Source organism: Rhinopithecus roxellana, chromosome 16, assembly GCF_007565055.1.
Source record: "Rhinopithecus roxellana isolate Shanxi Qingling chromosome 16, ASM756505v1, whole genome shotgun sequence".
Lineage (NCBI taxonomy): Eukaryota > Metazoa > Chordata > Mammalia > Primates > Cercopithecidae > Rhinopithecus > Rhinopithecus roxellana.
Window position 1 is genome coordinate 90,938,424 of NC_044564.1, and position 22,792 is coordinate 90,961,215.

General features: G+C 38.3%; 1 protein-coding gene across 2 annotated transcripts in view; it reads left to right on the plus strand.

The window, feature by feature from the left end:
• The window catches only part of ZNF782 (zinc finger protein 782), a 31,573-nt gene extending 11,704 nt beyond the window's left edge, over positions 1 to 19,869 (plus strand). For both annotated transcript variants that reach the window (XM_030920129.1, XM_030920128.1), the window contains exons 5-6: positions 11,262 to 11,363; positions 16,250 to 19,869. In XM_030920129.1, the coding sequence (XP_030775989.1) occupies positions 11,262 to 11,363; positions 16,250 to 18,105 (1,958 nt within the window). In that variant the 3' untranslated portion in view covers positions 18,106 to 19,869. The remainder of the gene's footprint in view (positions 1 to 11,261; positions 11,364 to 16,249) is intronic.
• The last annotated feature ends 2,923 nt before the right edge of the window (positions 19,870 to 22,792 follow it).

A 22,792-nucleotide genomic window follows, 5' to 3' on the forward strand; every position in this document is an offset into this window, starting at 1 on the left:
TAGTTTTCTGAGAATATTGACTATGAATGGATATTGAATCTTGTCAAATACCTTTTATGTATATACTGCTGTGATTACATGATTTTTCTTCATTACTCCATTAATATAGTAGACTTTGTTGACTAGTTTTCAAATATTGAACCAGCCTTACATACTTGGAATAAACCTTACTTGGTAATGTCATATACTTCTTTTTATTTATCGTTTGATTCTATTTGAAATATTTTGTTAAGTAGTTTTGCATTTATGAGAGAAATTGGTCTGTAGTTTTGTACTACCTTTGTCTGGTTTTCGTATCAGCATAAGTCTGGCCTCATAAAATTAGTTGGAAAGTGTCCCTTCCAATTTTCTGGAAGAGGTTGTATAGAAGTGGTGTTTCTTCTTCACTACATGTTTGGTAGAGCTATCTAGTGAAACCATCTGGGCCTAGGGACTTCTTTTTGGGGAGTTTTACAAATCAATTTCTTTAAGTCACATATATGGATATTCAAATTAATTCAATTAGGTGAATTGTGGTATTTTTGCTTTTCTAACAATTAGTCCATTTTATATAAGTTGTCACATTTATATGTGTAAAACTGTTCAGACCATTCCATTATTATCATTTTGATGTCTTTAGGATCTGTATTTATAGACCTGTTTTATTCTTTATATTGGTCATTTCTGTCCTCTTACTCTCTCTTTTTTTTTTATTCACTCTTCCTAGAGGTTCTGCAATATTACTGCTCTTTTCAGTCAACCAGCTTTTTCTCTCATTGATTTTTCTCTTTTGTTTTTTTGGTTTTAATTTAATTGATTTCTACTTTTTACTTTTGTTTCTGTTAGGATTATTGTGCTGTTTGTCTAGTTTTTTAATGTGAGATCATGGACTATTAATTTGAGACTTTCCCTCTTTTCTGATGTACACATTTAGTACCATAAAAAGCTCAGCATTGCTTTAGCTGCATCACACAAATTGCATGTTGGGTTACTAAGACATGTCTCTTATTTATGTCTACAAGACATATTTCTTCTTCTTTGAACACTCAGTCATACAGTATGAGACTGAAGAAATGCAATTAAAACTTAACAACTGTTTAGTTAATATCCACTCTTTGATAGACACCAGTGCAGTTCTCAAGTTACTTAATAGCACAGCCTTAATTTTCATAGGGTGATTTGAAGAGTTTCTGAGGCCAAGAAAACCTTTCTATTAAAAAAATTGTGATATTTTTTGAAGCTGGGTAAAGGATATATGAGGGGAAGGGTTCACTGAACTCTTTTTACTTTTTTAAAGAAAATTTTCAAATTCAAAGAAAAAGATAAGTGGTGCTTGAGAATAGCTCTAAGGAAGTCTAGGAATAAGCCAAATAAGGAAATATAAACATTCCAAGCAGATAAAAGTACAAGCACAAAGACCCCTGGTAGAAGAGAAGATAGTGAGTACAGAGTCCCGAAAAAGAACCAGTACACCTGGAACAAAGAAAGCAAGAAGGAATATGGTACAGATGTGGAAGTGGAGTAAGTGAATATATATTATTGAGGCTATATTCTGGTTTTTAAGCAATAAGTAATCATTGAGGGTTTTAAGTAAAATAGTAATCAACCATATCTGCTAAGAAATGTAATTTTTTGGCACTAAAAAAATTACAGGTGCATTAGTTTTTACTCAGCAACATATACAATACTCAGCAACAATACCTGTGTAAACACAAAATGTTATATACACAAGGTTATTCATTGCAGCATTGTTTGTAATAGCAGTAGAATATCAACAACCCAAATGTACGTCATTGACTAATTGGCTGAAAGTGTGTGACTTCTACACACAAATGAAGACTATGCAGCCATAAAATGGGCGAGAGCCTGTATACAAATAAGGAGTGATATTCCGGAAATATTAAGTCAAAAGAAGCAGTAGAATGGTGTCCATAGAAAGCCATCTTTGAGTAAGAAGAGAAGAGAGAGGAATATATGTGATTGTTGATACTTGCATACATGAAACACTGGGAGAAAAATCAGAAAGTAATAAAATACAGCAGGTGGGGGGTGAGTGATTGGAACAGGAATGGAAGTGGGACTTTTAATATACCTTTTTATACAGTTTGGATTTTTGAACTACATACATGTTTTTCATATTGAAAGATTACAGTAAATTTAAAAGGCAGTTCTTAAATGTGAACGTTTTAGCCGGGCGCGGTGGCTCAAGCCTGTAATCCCAGCACTTTGGGAGGCCGAGACGGGTGGATCACAAGGGCAGGAGATCGAGACCATCTTGGCTAACACGGTGAAACCCCGTCTCTACTTAAAAAAAAAAAAAAAAAAAAAAAAAGTGAACGTTTTAGAGATTGATGGTTCCAGATAAGATTGATTACAGATACTTCCTCCTGTTCCTCAAGTATAGCTAAAACCGCTAGGCATTATTTGCAAAACCATAAGAAGACTTGAACAGTGAGAGAAGGAAACAGACAGGCTAGGGACATTGGAACCCAAGAAATGACACCTCTTTCTCAGTTTTATTTTTGCCTAATGTATCAGCCTGAAACACCAATTGGCACAGACAAAAAAAAAAGTCCCAAGTAAAGTCTGCTTCCTCTAGACAAAAGTACAGGAATGCAACCACCCAGAAAGAAAATTTTAGACAACTGCCCTACTCTAACTAACCACTATGGAAAAAACCTGCAACTCTCTCTTATCACCAAAAACTGACTTCCACCCTGGTCCTAGAGTATCAGAGTACTCCTTCTACTTTGCTTCCTTTTTAATTATAAATTCCATCTTTAGATTATCCCTTTGCTACTATAACTTCAGCATAAGCTGTTAAAAGTAACCGTGCAGCTTCTCCAGCACTTTGCTGCCCAGAAAGTTCTTCCATCAGTTATATTAGTTCACCACTCTTAAGTTTTGCCCTCCATAAAGCCTCGAGGCATGGATACAATGCAGCCACCACCTTTGCTACTGTGTTAAAAGGATGGCCTTTTTTCCACCTTGTAATACATGCTTCCTCATTTCCATCTGAGGTCTTAGCAGAATGGTCTCTACTGTTTATGTTTCTATCAGCATTTTCTTCACAACCATTTAACCAATTTGTAAGAAGTTTGAAACTTTCCTTTGTCTTCCTGTCTTCATTTGAGTCACCCTTAAGGTAGAATCACCCTTAATGCTCCATTCATGGCAGTATAGACATTTTCTGGCCTGCTCCTCCAAATTTTTCCAGCCACTACCCATTACCCAGTTCCAAAGCTACTTCTGCATTTTCAGGTGTTTGTAAAGCAACAACCCACTCCTTGGTACCAATTTTCTATCTTAGTCTGTTTTGTGTTGCCATAACATAACACGTGAGACTGGGTGATTTCTAAAGAAAAAACATTGATTTAGCTCACAATTTTGGTGGCTGGGAAGTCCCAAATTGGACAGCTTCATCTAGTGAGGACGTCATGCTGCTTCAACTCGTGGCAGAAAGTGGAAGAGGAGCAAGCATGTGCAAAGAAATTGCGTGGAAGCAAGAGTGTGAAACTGAGGAAGCCAGACTGTCTAAACAGCCCACTGTCACAGGAACTAATCCATTCCTGTGAGAGCGAGAACTCACCCCCATGGGATGGTGTATTAGTCCGTTCTCATGCTGCTGTGAAGAAACACCTGAGGTTGGGTAACTATAAAGGAAAGAGGTTTAATTGACTCATAGTTCCACATGGTTGGGGAGGCCTCTGGAAACTTGCAATTATGGTGGAAGGCACCTCTTCACAGGGCAGCAGGAGAGAGAATGAGTGCCCAGTGAAGGGGGAAGCCCATTATAAAACCATCAGCTCAGTGTGAGAACTAACTCCCTATCACAAGAATATGATGGGGGAAACCATCCCTATGACTCAATTGTCTCTTCCTGGTCCCTCCCACGACACATGGGGATTGTGGGAACTACAATTCAAGATGAGATTTGGGTGGGGACACAGCCAAACCATGTCAGAGGGCATTAATCTTATCATGAGGTATCCAGCCCCGTGACCAAAACACCTCCCACTAAGCCCCACCTGCCAACACTGCATTAAGGATCAAATTTTAACGTGTTTTGATGGGGACAAACCATAGCAGGGGATACGTCAAAGAACAGGGGAGCCAACTGAAAGATCTCCCAGTAGCCAAAATTGCAACAGTTTGAGCAATCAAATAAACAACATAGTATTGGTTTATAACCCAAAGTATGAAAAACTCGTGAGTCCATATTGATACAAATAATTGAATAAATAAGAGAGAATAGAAAATCTCCCAAATAGAAGAATTCCTAATAATTTGTGTAGTTACTCCTCTTCAAGGAAGTGGAGCATAATTCTCCACTGCTGTAGTGAGCTGTGCCTGGTGACAGTCTTCTAAAAAGTATATGCATACTGGAGAAAAGGAATAACTGTAATGGAAAACCCTGGCATCTATTACCTCCACTGGGTGATCAAAGTTATCAGTGATAAGTCTGTTGATGGCATATTCCCTTGATAAGATGTGATGAGAATGGTAGACACTTTACCTCTATGGTCTTTCTCCCAGGAATACATAACCCCACTTCAGTTATGAGGAAAACATCAGATAAACCAAAACTGAAGAACATTCTACAGTGTCCTTTAAACTGTCAAGGTGATCCAAAATACCTCAAAACACTTAGTTTACAAAAGCCTGAGGAAACAGGGTGACTAAATGTAATGTGGCATCTTGGATGAAGCTGTAGAACAGGAAAAAGATATTAGGTAAAAAGGAGCCCTGAATAAAGTGTAGAGTTTATTTCATAATGTTATGTTAATGAAAAAACTGCCATTGGAATTTCTGCTATTATGTGAGAAAACTGCTGTGGTAATTTCAGATGGTAACAGTGAAGGAAATTTGGAGCAAGGTATACAAGAATTCTTTCCATCCTTTTAACTCTTCTGTAAATCTAAGTTATTCTAAAGTAAAACTTTTTTAAAAAGTAATTACATGTGCACAGCAGCAGAGTAGACAGAGAAAAGAATTGCTGAACTTTATGACAGAACAATAGAAATGAGTCACTCTTTACAAAGAAAAAACGAGACTGAATAAAAATGAACAGAGCCCCAGAAACTGAAAGAAAATCTCTAATGTTTGTGTAATTTGAAAACCATAAGAAAAGGCTAAAATAAAATTCAAAGAAATAATGGCTAAAATTTTCCCAAGTGTGGCAAAGGTCATAAACCTAGAGATTCAACAGGCTGAGTAAATTCTACACAGGATAAACCCAAAGGAATTCATGCTAAGAAGCATAATTATGAAACTTCTGACAACTAAAGATAAAAAATCTGACAAGCAACAAAAGGGAAACAGTATATTGCTTCTGGAGAAAAAGAATTGGAATGCCAGTGGATTTCTTATTAGAAACCACAGAGAACACATTTTTCCAGTGCTCAAAGAAAAGAATTGTTAACACAACTCTATATCCAGTGTAAGTATCTCTTGGAAATGAAGGGAAAATTGAGACATTCTCAGATGAAGGGAAACTAAGAGCTTATTGCCAGTATACCTACCCCGAAAGAATGGAAGGAAGGAAGTTCTTGGAACAGAAAAGAAATCATAAAAGGAAACTTTCAAGCATCAGGAAGGAAGAAAGAAAGAACAATGGAAAGAGTAAAAATGCTGGGAGATACAATACACTTGCCTTCCCTCTTGGGTTTTCTAATTTCGTTTGATGGTTGAAGGGAAAAATGTAACATTCTATGATGTGGTTCTCAGTGTATACAGAGGAAATATTTAAGATTATCATGTTATAAACAGGAAGCAGATAAGGGACTTAGAATCCCTTCATCTTTACACTTCACCTGAACTAGCAAAATACTGATACTTGTCACAGTGGACTGTGATAAGTAATATGTGTATAATTTAACATATAGAGTAACCACACAAAAAAACCTTAAGTTGTATACTCAAAAATATTATAGAAACATAGGTAAGTAAAAAATTGAATTCTAAAAACAAATGTTCAGGAGAGGAGATCAGGGAAAAATGAATAAAAATTCAAGGGAAGAAACAGAAAACAAATAAAATGGCAGATTAAAGCCCTAGCATATCAATAATTACATTAAATGGTCTAAATACACTAATTAAAAGACAGATTGAAAGAGTTGGTTTTTAAAATTCACCTAAATATACGCCATCTACAAGAAATTCACTTCAAAAATAATAGGTAGATTGAAAGTAAAAGAATAGAAGAAGGTGTACCATGGAACATTAACCATAAAAAAGCAGGATTGACTATGTTCATATCAGATAAAGCAGACTTCAGAGCACAGAAAATTGTTGATACAGAGTGATATTACATGTCAGTCTGCCAAGAAGACAGCAATTTTTTTTTCTTTTTTTTTTTTTGAGACAGAATCTTGTTCTGTCGCCCAGGCTGGAGTGCAGTGGCATGATCTCAGCTCACTGCAAACTCTGCCTCCTGGGTTCACACCATTCTCATGACTTAGCCTCCCAAGTAGCTGAGATTACAGGTACTCGCCACCACACCTGGCTAATTTTTTTTCCTTTTTTTCTTTCTTTTTTTTTTTTTTTTTTTTGTATTTTTAGTAGAGATGGGGTTTCACCATGTTAGCCAGGATGGTCTCAATCTCCTGATCTCGTGATCCACCCATCTCGGCCTCCCAAAGTGCTGGGATTACAGGCATGAGCCACCACGCCTGGCCTAAGACAGCAGTTTTTAAATCCTAAATGCTTCAACATTCCAAGAGATTACATCTTATGCAACTGTAGTACAATGTCAGTATCAGGAAGTTGACATTGGCACAACAGGTGTATAGTTCTGTGTTATTTATCACATGTATAGATTGGTATAACCACCACTACAGTCAAGGCAGCAGAACTATTCAGTCACCACAAAGAGCTTTGTCCTACCCCTTTATATAAAGTCAGCCCAACTCCTTTTACAATCCCTTAACTCATGGTAGTCACTAAGTTGGTAAGCTATCATTTCTTCTAATGCTTTTCAGCCCCTCCCTCTTCTCCCCTCCTGAAACTTCTATAACACAATTGTTAGATATTACGTTATAGTCTTACAGGTCCTTGTGGCTTTAGTCTGTTTGCTGTCTGTTGTTCAGATTGGGTAATTTCTACTCTTCTATGTTAAAATTCATGGATTCTTTCCTCTGTCCTCTATTCTGCTGTTGAACCCATCCACTGAGTATTTATTTTTTAACTCTTAAAATATCTACTTCATATATCTTCTCTTTCTTTGTTGAGACTTTATTTTTGCTTCATGTTTCTTACTGTTTGCGTAAACATTTATATGATGGCTTATTTAAAGACTTTATCAGATATTTTTAACTTCTGTGCCATCTCAGTGTTGGCATCTATTGATTGTCTTTGCTTAATCAAGTTGAAGTTGTCTTAGATCTTAGTATGATGAGTGATTTTAGATTGAACCTATTTGGAAATTATAAGATCTGTGTCTTATTTAATTAAATCTTCTCATGTAGCAGGCATTCTCTGACACCACTGTGGCAGGGGAGGTGGGGGGTGCTGCCTTATTATTGAAAGGTGGGCTGAAAGTCCAGGTTTCCTGCTCAGCTTCTGACGGCACCTGGAGGAGGAGGGGTTGTCATTACTGCTGAATGATAGTGGCAGTTCAGGATCCCCATTTTGCCTTCACTGATAATACCCTGCATGGGAGGATCCGGAGTGCCTCATTACTGCTCCCCATGGGGCTTCGACTGACACTGGGGGGCAGGGGACCTTGTCACTGCCTGGCTTGGAGACATGTCTCAGCCCCCAGTCAGCCCTCTCTGACATGTCCCTGGTGGAGCGGTAAAGGAGCCTTCTTCCAGCCTGGTGAGCACAGACATTTGAGTTCCCCACGTGGCCTTTCATGGCAGCAGTAGAGGTGGAGAATGTATTTTTTATTTTGTGTTTGGCTGAAATAAGAACAGTCGTTGTCTAAAAGTTTTCAGTCTTGCTAGGCTGCCTCTTTCCTGAACCTCTGGTTTGAGAGTACAAGTTTTGGGCTTTATGTTTTGTTTTGTTTTTTCTGTCTCCACATTCATGTTGCTTGTTGCCAGCTTCTCCAGCTTCTAATTGGGAATATATCATTGTCATTCCTTAAGTCCTGAGGTCCCTGAACAATCTGCTGTCTTCTCTCCACTTTTCAGCATCTTATGTTTTTAAATATATAATATCCATAGTTTTTAGCTATACTTACCAGAAAAGATAGGAGGAAATACCTCTACTCCATATTTCTAATAGAACATGACTTTTTTATTTTAAATTTTTGACTCTGAAAATTTTTTTTACTATTATTCTTTTCTCACTTAATTCCTATTTGGAGAGCAAGATTTTTTTAAATCCTTTTAAAGTTTATTTAAACTCATTTCCGGGCCCATGATATGATTTATCCTGGTTAAATGTTTCATATGTATTTGAAAATACGTGTTTTCCTTTTGGATCGGTGTTCTATAAATGGAGGTCATGTTGGTTGATAATATTCTTCAGGTCTTCTGTACTCCTTCTTATTTATTTGTAATCTACTTCTATAAATTATTGAGAAAGGAGTTTTACTCTCCAGCTACAATTGTGGATTTGGTTATTCTTCCAGTTTCATCAGGATTTGCTTTATGTATTTTGAAGTAGTGTTATAAGATGGAAAAACATTTGTGATTGCTATATCCTATTGATTAATTATTCCCTTTATCATTATGCAGAATTTCTCTTTATGTATGCTGTTTATATATTATGAAACCCATAATAAATAATATTGTCTAAAAAGATAACTTGAAAGATAATATTCTATTTAAAGAAAAGAATTCCAAGAATGAGAAAAGTGTATTTTACTTTCATCCTCTTTTTTCCAGTTTATGGTGCTCTTTATCTCTATAAATTTTTTTATATATGGCCGGGCGCAGTGGCTCAAGCCTGTAATCCCAGCACTTTGGGAGGCCGAGACGGGCGGATCACAAGGCCAGGAGATCGAGACCATCCTGGCTAATACGGTGAAACCCCGTCTCTACTAAAGAATACAAAAACCTAGCCGGGCGACGAGGCGGGCGCCTGTAGTCCCAGCTACTTGGGAGGCGGAGGCAGGAGAATGGCGTGAACCTGGGAAGGGGAGCTTGCAGTGAGCTGAGATCCGGCCGCCGCACTCCAGCCTGGGTGACAGAGCCAGACTCCGTCTCAAAAAAAAAATTTTTTTTATATAAATCAAAAATTTTCATAGTACCATTTTTCTTCTGTCGGGAACATTTAACATTTCTTGTAATACACATCAGTTGCTGATAAATCGTTTCAGTTTTTTTTTGTCTGAAACATCTTTGCTAAGTATAGAATTTTAGGTTGATTTTTTTTCTTTCAGTACTTTAAAAGTGTCACTTCATTGTCTTCCAGACTGTAAAATTTCTAACAAGAAGTCAGCTTTAATTTTCTTTGTTCTTCTGCACATATTATGTCTTTGTCTGTCTGCATAAAATTTACTTTTTTTCAGCAGGTTTTAGCAATTTGATTATAATGTATATGGGTGTGATTTTATGTTTCCTCTTGGCATTTATTTAGCTTCTTGGATCTGCAGGTTTATGTAGATCATTAAAATTGGCAAATTTTGGCCACTGTTGCTTCAAAATTTTCTCTCCCTTTCCTTTTTTTCTTCTGGAATGCTGATTACATATATGTTAGACTACAAATTTATTTAACCACAGATCACAGATAACTCTGTTTATTATTTTCCAGTCTCTCTATGTGTTGCCCAGGCTGGTCTTGAACTCCTAGCTTCAGGCAATCCTCCTGCCCCGCCCTCCCAAATAACTGGGATTACAGGTGTCACTGTGCCTGGCCATATGGGCCATTTCTTATTTGGTTGTTACTGATTGATTTTTCTCCTTGATAAGAGTCTTCTATACCTAGAAATTTTTTATTGGGTGCTAGATATTGTGAATTTTACATTGTGAGTTGCTAGATTTTGTTGTATTCTTTTATGTATTTCTGAGCCTTTTCTGGGATGTAGTTAAGTTACTTGGAATTAGTTCGATCATGTCAAGAGACACTTTAAGCTTTGTTGTGTTGGATTCAGAGCTCACTTTAGTCTAGAATTAATTTGGTCCCCCTTCTAAAGCAGTACCCTTCTGGTTATTCTACCCTGTTGGTCATTAATTAGGAGGTTTTTCTACCCTGGTTGGTGATGATCATTGTCTATCAACAACAAAATCTAGCAATTCACAATGTAAAATTCACAATATCTAGCACCCAGTAAAAAATTACTAGGTATGAATGATCATTCCTACCTTTGTGTACGCTGCAGTGATTTTTCAGCCTATTCTTTTTCACTGGTCTTTTCCTAACCTTGAGTGATTTGCTTATATGCTTATACAAGTCAGTACTCAGGACACCCTTCTGCAGATCTCCAGCGTTTGATATCAGTGTAGCTCTTTCTTCACTGGCATTTACTCCCACAAGTTCTAGTTGCCAGGGGTTCCTTAAACATCCAATTTTGTCACGTCAGCTTACCGAGTCTGCCGGCCTCTGTTTCGGTGTTCTCTTTTTCTGCTCCGGGTGGGCCACTCTCTCACAAGTAGCCTTTGATAATCATGGGGCTCACTTCATTGTTTCTCTACTTTCACGGATCCCTGTCTGTACTGTCTCGTGGTAAAACCTAATTACCATTTTTTATATTTTGTTTGGTTTTTTAGTTGTCTGTTATGGAGCAGTAAGTCAGTTCCTTTGACCCTGTTACAGCCAGATATGGAAGTCCTCATGAAATCTCTTCCTTGACACCCAAGACATTGGGCATTTTAGAATTTTATGTTATTTAGGTGTGCAGTTTAGGGGTTCAAGGAGATTGACCATTTATGAGAATAAGAGAATGTTTTCTGGCCAGGTGCGGTGGCTCACGCTGCTGTACTTCGGGAGGCCAGGGTGAGACGACTGCTTGAGGCCAGGAGTTTGAGACTAGCCTAGGTAACATAGTAAGACTCTGTCTTTACAGAAAAACTAAAAAATTAGCCGGGTATGGTGGTGCACACCTGTGGTCCCAGCTACTCAGGAGGCTGAGGCAGGAGGATCACTTGAACCCGGGAGTTTGAGGCGTCAGTGAGCAATTGTCGCACCACTGCACTTCAGCCTGAGTGACAAAGGGAACCTGTCTCTAAAAAAAGAGTAAGAAAAGAAAGAAAATGGTTTTTTTTGGTTACTTCCTCAAAGAAGGTCCAGTGAGCACCCTGAATATGCCCCTTCTGAAACTGTACCTTTTTCACATTCAGAAACAGTAGAACCTATGCAACTAATGCAAATGCTAAATTATTTCCCATCTATAGGGTACTGCTTTACAAAACCAGAACTGATCTTCACATTGGAACAAGGAGAAGATCCATGGTTATTAGAGAAAGAGAAAGGATTTCTAAGCAGGAACTCCCCAGGTGAGTTACTGAATTCAATGAGCCTTGAAGGTTCACTGATTCACTAGGAGGACTCACACAACCCAGCATATAGTCATAATAATGGTTAAATTGTATACAGTGAAAAGATACAAAGAAAAATCAGCAAAGATAAAAGGTACCTGGGGCAAAGTTCGTAGGAAACAAACCGTAAGCTTCTGAGAGTTCATACAGTTCCCCAAGCACAGTTCCCTAAGCAAGGAATTGCGAAAACCCATGTAAATGTTGTGTACCCAGAATTGGTGCGCAGGATTTTTATTGTGGGCTAACCATGTAGACACCCTCTGTCTAGCATGTACCAAAAATCCAGACTTTGAGATGGAAAACCGGTGTTCTCTATCATATTGTTCGTACAGGGCTGGCACAGTGAGCTCCTCAGCAGTTATGGGAATCTTGTTTCTAGATGCCAGCCAAGGGCAAACCTAATAAGAAAGTCTTTCTAAGAGTAGCAGTCTCAGGCCTGCTGTATCACCTCTTGTCTATACAAAACCTATGCAAATCCCTGGCATAACATAGAATAAGACAAACATATTTACCATATCAACGAATGTAAGTGGATTAAATGCGCCTATTAGGAGAAAATTCTATTAGATTTTGTTAAAGAGGTATATTTAAAAAATAATTGGAGAAGTTCAAAATACAGTTAGGAATTGCTAAGGCAATAAACTACAATAATTCAGGTTTTATTTGCTTTAAATTCCTACTTCTATCGCATAATCTTGGAATACTTTATCCTATACTTTATCTCTCCTTTTTCTAAACTCGATAACTAACACTAAAGTTAAATTCAGGTCAAAAAATAGAGAAAAGAAAGGGCATTTTGATAATGCTAAAGTAGACAGTTTTAAAAGGATATGTTAAAAGTAGACAACTTTAAAATATATTTAAGAGTTTTGAATATTTGTGCACTAAATTACCAGGTTTCATGAAACAAAAAACCGCAAGTGTTCTGAGGAAATACGGAAACATATAGGTAGCGTAGCCTTTAATTTACCTTTTTGATTTCATACCGGAACCAGAGGATCACAACTGAGATCCTAGACTAGTGCTCAGCAAATGAGGACACAGGGGAAATTCTACCTGCTCCCTATTTCAGTCAGGAAAGATTTTTCTAGAACACAGCCATAGCTGTTCATTTATGTGCTAATGCTGCAAGGTAGAAATGAGTAGTTGCAACAGAGACCACATGATGAGCCCAGCGGAGAACATTCACTCTCTGGCCTTTTCAGAAAAAGTTTACTGACTCCTGCTCTAGAAGTTATAAATAACATATTTTATAAAAATGAATCTGATGTGTCTTTCAGAACTCTACTCTGTTAACAAAGAATGAACCCATTTTAAAATGACCATGGGACACTGACAAAATATAAAAGTATTTTGTGCAAACATCAATAAATTCCACAAGTAAAGATAGTATTGTCCAGTAAAACTATAAATTGCAGACAATGTGAGAAGAATTAAAGTCTGTCTTAAAATCAATAAGGACTATATATCTTTAAAAACATATTTAATCAAAGAGTAAATGAAAATCAAAATTGGGCTGGGCGCGGTGGCTCAAGCCTGTAATCCCAGCACTTTGGGAGGCCGAGATGGGCGGATCACGAGGTCAGGAGATCGAGACCATCCTGGCTAACACGGTGAAACCCCGTCTCTACTAAAAATACAAAAAAAACTAGCCGGGCGAGGTGGCGGGCGCCTGTAGTCCCAGCTACGCGGGAGGCTGAGGCAGGAGAATGGCGTGAACCCGGGAGGCGGAGCTTGCAGTGAGCTGAGATCCGGCCACTGCACTCCAGCCCCGGCGACAGAGCAAGACTCTGTCTCAAAAAAAAAAAAAAAGAAAATCAAAATTGTCCAATATCCAGAAAATTTCAAAGGTCAAAAACATGCATATTAGAACCTTTGGGATATAGATAAAGCAGTGATTAGAAAAAACTTTTAGTCTTATTAGTCTTATATACTTGTTTTTTAAAGTGAGAAAGTTTTCAAAGAAAACTAAGCAAAGCAAAAGATGTAATAAAAATAAGACTTTATTAGTATAAATTTTAAAGCCGAAAGTGGTTCTTGCAATAAAAATAACTGAATAAAATAGATAATCTCAATTAGAAAAAGGGGGAAAGCACTATTACTCACTTAAAGTTTTGTTTTAAATTCCTACTTCTGTGGTATAGTTTGAAATCCTTTATTTATTTATTTATTTATTTTTTTGAGACGGAGTCTCGCTCTGTCGCCCGGGCTGGAGTGCAGTGGCCGGATCTCAGCTCACTGCAAGCTCCGCCTCCCGGGTCCACGCCATTCTCCTGCCTCAGCCTCCCGAGTAGCTGGGACTACAGGCGCCGCCACCTTGCCTGGCTAGTTTTTTGTATTCTTTTTTTTTTTTACTAGAGACGGGGTTTCACCGTGTTCGCCAGGATGGTCTCGATCTCCTGACCTCGTGATCCGCCCGTCCCGGCCTCCCGAAGTGCTGGGATGACAGCGTGAGCCACCGCGCCCGGCCGGAAATCCTTTAGTGTATGCCTTATCTCTTCTTTTTGTAAACTCACAATCTACTTGATAGATGTGTTAAAAAAAATGAAACACTGTGCCAGAGAGCACATAGTTATCGAATGAGCTGCATTCCTACCTGGATTATAATCCACTAAAAAGAATGGTCTCTGCTTTACTCTTCTATATATTGAGTCCATGCAATATAACATGTAAGTATTTTTAATAATATTGTGTATTAACTTCAAAGCCACTTGGGAGAGGTATTTCTTATGGATTCATTCAAAAAACATTATTCCTAAATGCAAACACCCAAGTCAAATTTCTGAGACTTTTGAATAATCAGGTGTAGGTTAGCATTGGGTCTGAGCACTTGTGTAGGAAAGAGGAGGTAATTTTGAGGCACACTGCTTTTTAAGAGTCACTGTCTTCATTTATATTACAGAGAGGTATAAAGTATATCAGAATGAAGGTTATATTTTGTAAAGGAGAACAAAGCTGCATAAAATAATGCTATTGATTAAAAAGTGAACTATTATTTTACGTACAACTAAGAAAGAGAAAATGCCATTTAACTGTGCACATGAGGTAAGTTTTAAAATACTCCCTAATTTGAATGATGGTAACTTTCTTAAAAAATCATGAGTGTCAGATATATGAGTACTATCCATATATCCCTTGTTAAAATGAATAATATAGACAGTAACTACTTTCAGATTGCAAATAAATGTTCCTTACATTTGTGGGAAGACACAAGAAGCCTTTTGTGCGTATGTAATTTGGGAAATGCTTTGCGTTGCCTGAAGGGCAGCTAGAATCTACATAGGTCTAAGGCTAAAAAGCAGAGTGATTCAGAGAAAGAATATAAGACTGTTGCTGACAATATACTATTTACTGGTGATATCCTGTCAAGACTAGAGCAGAAAAGACTGTGGGCTATTGCAGTGATAGCTAGAACATGTAATGAGCCTGCAGTTAGTGTAAAACCTTCTTTTCCTGAGTATCTCTTAGGGCACTAAGGCAGTGTATTTAAAGCCTTGGGGCTGACATTTTTGCATGGAATGTGGGTAGCAGTAGGGCAATAGCAGTCAAATATACACAAGAAACTTATGATAAATAAATATAAAGGATACGTGTAAAGTTTTAAAGTCCAGGTTAAAATATATGATCCTTAAGGTTCTCACAGTCAATAAAAACTAGCAATGTTAAAAAGTAGATTGAAAACAGAATTAAGGATTGGACAAAGACAAGGCTGGTTTTAGGGAAAAGAGTGAGCAAACCGAAAAGACAAAAGTTAAGATTTGATGATCTAGAAAGATTCACTATTGACCAGGTGCAGTGGCTCATGCCTGTAATCCTACCACTTAGGGAGGCCGAGACAGGTGGATCACCTGAGATTAAGAGTTTGAGACCAGCCTGGCCAACATGGCAAAACCTTATATCTACTAAAAATACAAAAATTAGCGAGGCATGGTGGCACATGCCTATAATCCCAGCTACTCAGGAGGCTGAGACAGGAGAATCACTTGAACCCAGGAGGCAGAAGTTGCAGTGAGCCAAGATCTCACCACTATACTCCAACCTGGGCGACAGTGAGACTCCATCTCAAAAAAAAAAAAAAAAAAAAAGATTCACTCTTGAACAACCCTGATACAATAAACCAAGTCACCAGAGCTAGGGCAGAGCAGTGAATCCAATCTAGGTGGAAAAATGACTTTAACTCCCATCAATTTTGCATTTCCACTTACACATTTGTGTTCCTTTGATGATAATACAGACAGAATTAACATGTGGTCTACAGTAGTATTTTTTTTAACATGAGGAAATTGGTGCCATTATAAATTTATTTTGTGATATGTAGAAAGGAAATGGAGCTCCAACTGGACTATTGTAGGCTAATGATTATCCTACCATTGTAGTTTATATTTGTATAAGAATCTAGACTAGCGATACTCCCTAAGGCAAACCCTGTCTCAGATAAAACCACTAATCCATTGATTTTTGTTGTTATCTACTTCATTTTGGTAATCCTTTTTTTATTCATCCCATTCTCTGATTTTCCTGTTCCCAGGATCCAATGCTCTTACATATACACCATTTGCAGTCATTTTGTTGATTTATATCCCCTTCTCTATTCAGTTTTGAAATTTTTATTTTAAGATGCCAAATACAGACGTATATTCATTTCCCATTTCTTTTTCTACTACAAAAAAACTTTAAGCTAAAAAGGGAATATAGGGAATATACTTGAAATTACTTTATTATTGAGAAACTGAGCCAGAAACTCAGGAATCAAATACATAATAGGGCATATATATACATATATGTCCCATTCCATAAGAAATGTGTTAAATATCATAAAGTTTGTTTAATTTTATCATTTTTAGAAGACTCCCAACCTGATGATATCTCAGAGAAGAGCCCAGAAAATCAAGGCAAACATTTCTGGCAAGTTTTATTCACCAATAAATTATTGACTACAGAGCAAGAAATTTCAGGAAAACCACATAATCGGGACATCAACATTTTTCCTGCAAGAATGATGCCTTGTAAATGTGACACTGTGGGGTCTGCTTACCAGGGTCTCAGCCCGACAGCCCCGCGCTGTCAGTATTCAAAAGAAAAGGCTCATGAGCATAATGTATGTGACAAATGGCTCATCAGTATTAAGGATGGCAGAACTAACACTCAAGAGAAATCTTTTGCTTATAGTAAAAGTGTGAGAACCCTCAGTCATAAGGAGGACATTATTCAATATCAGACAATTCAGACTTTGGGGCAAGATTTTGAATATAATGAAAGTGGAAAAGCTTTTCTTGAAAAGGCTGCCCTTGTTACATCTGAAAGTACCTACCCACAAGGAAAATCTTACAATTTCAATAAATTTGGGGAAAACAAATGTGATAAATCAACCTTTATTATTCCTCAGAACATTCATCCAGAGAAGAGTCACTATGAGTTTAATGATACTGGAAATTGTTTCTGTAGGATCACTCACAAAACTCCAACAGGAGGGAAATCTTTCAGCCAAAAGTCACATATTAGAGAATGTCATAGAGTTCATATAGGGATGAAACCCTTTGAATATGGAAAACGTTTCAACCATAATTCAACCCTCCCAGTGCATCAGAGAACTCATGCAACAGATAAATACTCTGATTATAACCCATGTACAGAGACGTTCAGCTACCAGGCAACTTTCAGTGTACATCCGAAGGTTCACATAAGGGAAAAACCCTGTGAGTATAATGAATGTGGAAAATCCTGCTCTATTAATTCACGCTTGATTTGGCCTCAGAAAAGTCACACAGGGGAGAAACCCTATGAATGTCGTGAATGCGGGAAAGCCTTCAGTGAGAAGTCACGCCTAAGAAAACATCAGAGAACTCACACAGGAGAGAAACCGTATCAATGTGATGGATGTGAGAAAGCTTTCAGTGCAAAGTCAGGCCTAAGAATACACCAGAGAACCCACACAGGGGAGAAACCATTCGAATGTCATGAATGTGGGAAATCTTTTAACTACAAGTCAATCCTCATAGTGCATCAGAGAACTCACACAGGGGAGAAACCTTTTGAATGTAATGAATGCGGGAAATCTTTCAGCCATATGTCAGGCCTAAGGAATCATCGAAGAACTCACACAGGGGAAAGACCATATAAATGTGATGAATGTGGGAAAGCTTTCAAACTGAAGTCAGGCCTGAGGAAACATCATAGAACACACACAGGGGAGAAGCCCTACACATGTAATCAGTGTGGAAAAGCTTTTGGTCAGAAATCACAACTCAGAGGACATCATAGAATTCACACAGGGGAAAAACCCTATACATGTAATCATTGTGGGGAAGCTTTCAGTCAGAAATCAAACCTCAGAGTACATCACAGAACTCATACTGGGGAGAAGCCCTATCAATGTGAGGAGTGTGGAAAAACTTTCAGGCAGAAATCAAATCTCAGAGGGCATCAGAGAACTCACACTGGGGAGAAGCCCTATGAATGTAATGAATGTGGAAAAGCTTTCAGTGAGAAGTCGGTCCTAAGGAAACATCAGCGAACTCATACTGGGGAGAAACCATATGATTGTCATCAGTGTGGGGAAGCTTTCAGTCAGAAATCCAATCTCAGAGTACATCAGAGAACGCACACAGGGGAGAAACCCTATAAATGTGGTAAATGTGGAAAAACTTTCAGTCAAAAATCAAGCCTTAGAGAACATCAGAAAGCCCACCCAGGGGATTAAACATATGCATATAAAGAATATGAAAAAACTCTGAGCTGGAAATCAAACCTCACAATACATAAATGAACACACAGGAGAGAACTGTTAACATAGCACTGGAATTTCCTCTACAATTTCAGCCTCCACCAAATGTCAAAGAATAGAAGATGAATTGTTGAAATGTATTTTATATGGGCATTCTTTCAGCCAGAGCACCGTCTTCCATGGATATTACAGAACTCACCCAGCAAAGAAACCCTATAAAGATAATGAATATAGAATATACTCATGTGAACTCACTCCTCAGAAAACTCATGGTGCAGAAGAGCTCTGAGAAAGTAATAAAAATGTGAAAACTTTGTGCCAACAGTCAAAACTCTTTCATCATCAATCACACAATGACAAAAGCTAGAATATAGTAAGTGTGTGATAAACTTTAATGAAAAGTCAGTACGGCAGAAAATACATTCAAGAGAGAGACCTCATAGTATATTAAACAAGAAATGAAGTTAATGGACGTAGGAAATTCTTCTGCCATGTCAACCCTCATTTTCACTTACACAGAGGTAATCCCTATATGTCACATAATAACTATTTAAATGTCCACTAGTAATCATTTTCACTTCTCTCTCATGCCATGCCTGGCCTAAATTTCTCAACCGCTCTGTCATATAAATGGGGTCATATTGTTACCCTCTAGCTAGTGGAATATGGGGGTCAATGACAGACAGGTCTTAAATACATCAGCAAAATTCTCAATATTTTCTTCTATCCCTCATTAGAATGGAATGGAGGAAAAACTTGCGACTCAGGCTCTGATGATAGAAAATACAAGATGGTAGGAACCAAGGTCAGAGAAAGACCCTGTGGCATGGAGTTTTTTCCTCCATGTACACAGTTGGACTTTTTGCAGTGAGGAAATAAATGTGTTCTCTGCTGAACTTCTAAAGGTTTGGGTATACTTGATACTGACAGAAACTCAACAATCCTCACATAATAAAACTCACAAGTACGATTTTTCAGGACATCTGAACTCAGTGTATGTCAGAAAAGTCACATAGGACAAACCTCAGACAGCATCCTGAGTGACCATGGCTTTTATTCCCAAGTCTTCCTCATCGGACAGGTAATATCATAAGAAATCTGACATTTTAACAAATACAGGAAATTCTTCACACACACAGACACACACACACACACACACCCAGAATCTCATTAAATATTTGATAATTTAATTTTGAATGTGTAAAATTTTCAACAAATTATCATATTTTATATCAGAGCTTGTTACAAGGGGAAAAATCTATCAATTTAAGAAAGGTAAGTAATAGCCTTTATCTAGATATTGCTATATCAGAACTGTTGTTTCATATATAATATCAAAACTTTTAATGAAATGTAACATTGATTAATAGACATTCAGTATAATAAAAAGCTTAAAAAGAACAAGAAATAAATTGCATAAACTGAAAAGCAGTGTTGCAAATATGTGAGTGTTTTGTGAGTTATTGATTGTTTATGTGTGTATATGTGCATGGTACTTACCAGGTATTTGTTTTATATGTTTCTTAGACCTCAACATTGCTATAAGAGAATTGTGTTCCCCTTGCTTTATAACTACTTTGACATCAACTACACTTTGCCACATGAATATTAATAACAAACCTTTTATGGAAAATATCTGATACCACATTCCCTTTCTCCTGCTGCCTTCTAACATGTCTGTCTAGTAAAGGCCATTGTTACTAAACTGCCTCTTTTCAAAGAAGCCAGTGTCAACCAATAAACTTCCCTCTCTCTTTTCTGTGTGTGTCTCTCACAAATACACAAGCAAATGTATCTATATCTTCAACATCACTGATTCTTTCCTAGTAGTGTTGAGTACAATAATGGACACTTGGAAGGCAATCTTTATTTAGGCTACTGTATTTTTCATTTTTAGCATTTTAATTTTGTTATAGTTTTTATATCTCTGCCACAGTTACCTACCTGATACTTCATGTTGTTTAGTTTTCCCACTGGAGTCGCTTTCTATGGCATTTGGCATTCTTTCTCTCAGTTAAACAACTGCTTGGATCTTTGTTTCTCTCTACAACCACCTAGTTTTCCAGATAGCTTTTTTGCTCTTTGGCCTCAGACATCTGGTGCATTGAAGAAAAGTTAAAGCCTTCCCAACTGTTTTCTTGTTTCATGGATAGAGAGCAGTGCTCTTGCCTGCTCTCTATTTCTCTGAGTTGTAACTGAATGTCATCAGTTGTTTTTTGACAAATGTTTCAGGGTAATTTGATGGAAAAATGATAATTGTTTTCAAAAATGATGCTAAGATAATTGTATTACTCCATTCTCACACTAGTAAGAAGAAAATCCCAAGACTGGGTAATTTGTAAAGGAAAGAGGTTTAATTGACTCACAGTTCTGCATTGCTGGGGAGGCCTCAGGAAACATAAGATCATGGCAGAAGGCAAAGAAGCAGGCACCTTTTTTACAGGGCAGCACAGTGAGTGCAGCAGGGCAAATGCCAGATGCTATAAAACCAACAGATTTCATGAGAGTCAGTCACTATCGCAAGAACAGCATGGGGAAAACTGCCCCCCATGATCCAGTTACCTCCAGCTGGTCCCACCCATAACATGTGGGGATTATGGGGATTACAATTCAAGATGAGGTTTTGGGTGGAGACACAGGCAAACTGTATCAATAATGATACTTGTAAATGCAACTTGATCTTTACACCATAATTTAAAACGTACTCAAATCACAGAACCAAACAAAATCACTAAAAGTACAAAATTTATGATACAAAACAAACGAAACTGACTGGATATGGTGGCTCACCTGTGTAATCCCAGCACTTTGGGAGGCCAAGGCAGGAGGATTGCTTGAAGCCAGGAGTTCAAGACTATGCTGCACAACATGAGACCCTATCTCTACAAAAAATGAAATTAACCAAGCATAGTGGCATGTGCTTGTAGTCCTAGTCCTAGTCCTAATTCCTTGGGAGGCTGAGGTGGCAGGATTGCTTGTGCCCAGGAGTTTGAGGTTGTGGTGAGCTGTAATCATGCTACTGTACTCCAGCCTGGGTAACCGAGCAAGACTCTGTCTCTTAAAAGAAAAAAAAAAAAAAACAATGTTTATAATACAGAAAATGCAGTTATAATGGACCAAAAAAAGGAAAACATTAAAATAGGTATTTCACTGAAGATGTATAGTTGGCCAATAAATACCAGAAACAGTGTCCAAAGCTTTGGTCAGCAAGAAAGTGCATGTTCATGTGATAGCAATACAAATCCATATTGTAGTTCCTTGTAAAGATAACAGTACCTTACCTACAACCAGCAATTTTCATTCTAGGCATTTACCCCAGAGAAAAACAAAGAATTATATGCAGATAGGGGCGCACCCAAGATGGCCAAATAGGAACAGCTCCAGCCTCCAGCTCCCAGCGTGAGCAACATAGAAGATGGTTGATTTCTGCATTTTCAACTGAGGTACCAGGTTCATCTCACTGGGGTGTGTCGGACAGTTGGCGCTGGTCTGCGGGTGCAGCCCAACTAGCAAGAGCTGAAGCAGGGCGAGGCATTGCCTCACCTGGGAAGCACAAGGGGAAAGGGAATTCCTTTTCCTAGCCAAAGGAAATTGAGACACAACACCTGGAAAATCTGGTAACTCCCACCCTAATACTGCGCTTTACCAAGGGTCTTAGCAAACGGCACACCAGGAGATTATATCCCACACCTGGGCCAGAGGGTCCCACGCCCACGGAGCCTCCCTCATTGCTAGCACAGCAGTCTGAGATCTAACTGCAAGGTAGCAGTGAGGCTGGGGGAGGGGCACCCACCATTGCTGAGGCTTAAGTAGGTAAAAAAAAGCCACCGGGAAGCTCAAATTTGGTGGAGCCCACCACAGCTCAAGGAGGCCGGCATGCCTCTGTAGTCTCCTCCTCTGGGGACAGGGCATAGCTAAACAAAAAGCAGCAGGAACCTTGGCAGAGGTAAATGCCCCTGACAGCTTTGAATAGAGCAGTGGATCTCCTAGCACAGAGGTTTAGATCTGAGAATGGACAGACTGCCTGCTCAAGTGGGTCTCTGACCCCTGAGTGGCCAAACTGGGAGACATCCCCCACTAGGTGCAGACCGACACCTCACACCTCACACAGCAGAGTACACCCCTGAGATGAAGCTTCCACAGCAAGAATCAGACAGCAACACACGCTGTTCAGCAGTATTCTATCTTCTGCAGCCTCTGCTGCTGGTACCCAGGCAAACTCCAACAGACCTACAGCTGAGGGTCCTGACTGTTAGAAGGAAAATTAACAAACAGAAAGGACACCCACACCAAAACCCCATCAGTATGTCACCATCATCAAAGACCAAAGAAAAAACCACAAAGATGGGGAAAAAGCAGTGCAGAAAAGCTGGAAGTTCAAAAAATCAGAGCACATCTCCCCCTCCAAAGGGACACAGCTCATCGCCAGCAATGGAACAAAGCTGGATGAAGAAAGACTTTAACGAATTGAGAGAAGAAGGCTTCAGTCGATCAAACTTCTGAGAGCTAAAGGAGGAACTACGTAACCAGCACAAAGAAACTAAAAACCTTGAAAAAAGAATGAATGCATGGATAACTAGAATAATCAATGCAGAGATCTTAAAAGAACTGATAGAGATGAAAACCATAACACAAGAACTACATGACAAATGCACAAGCTTCA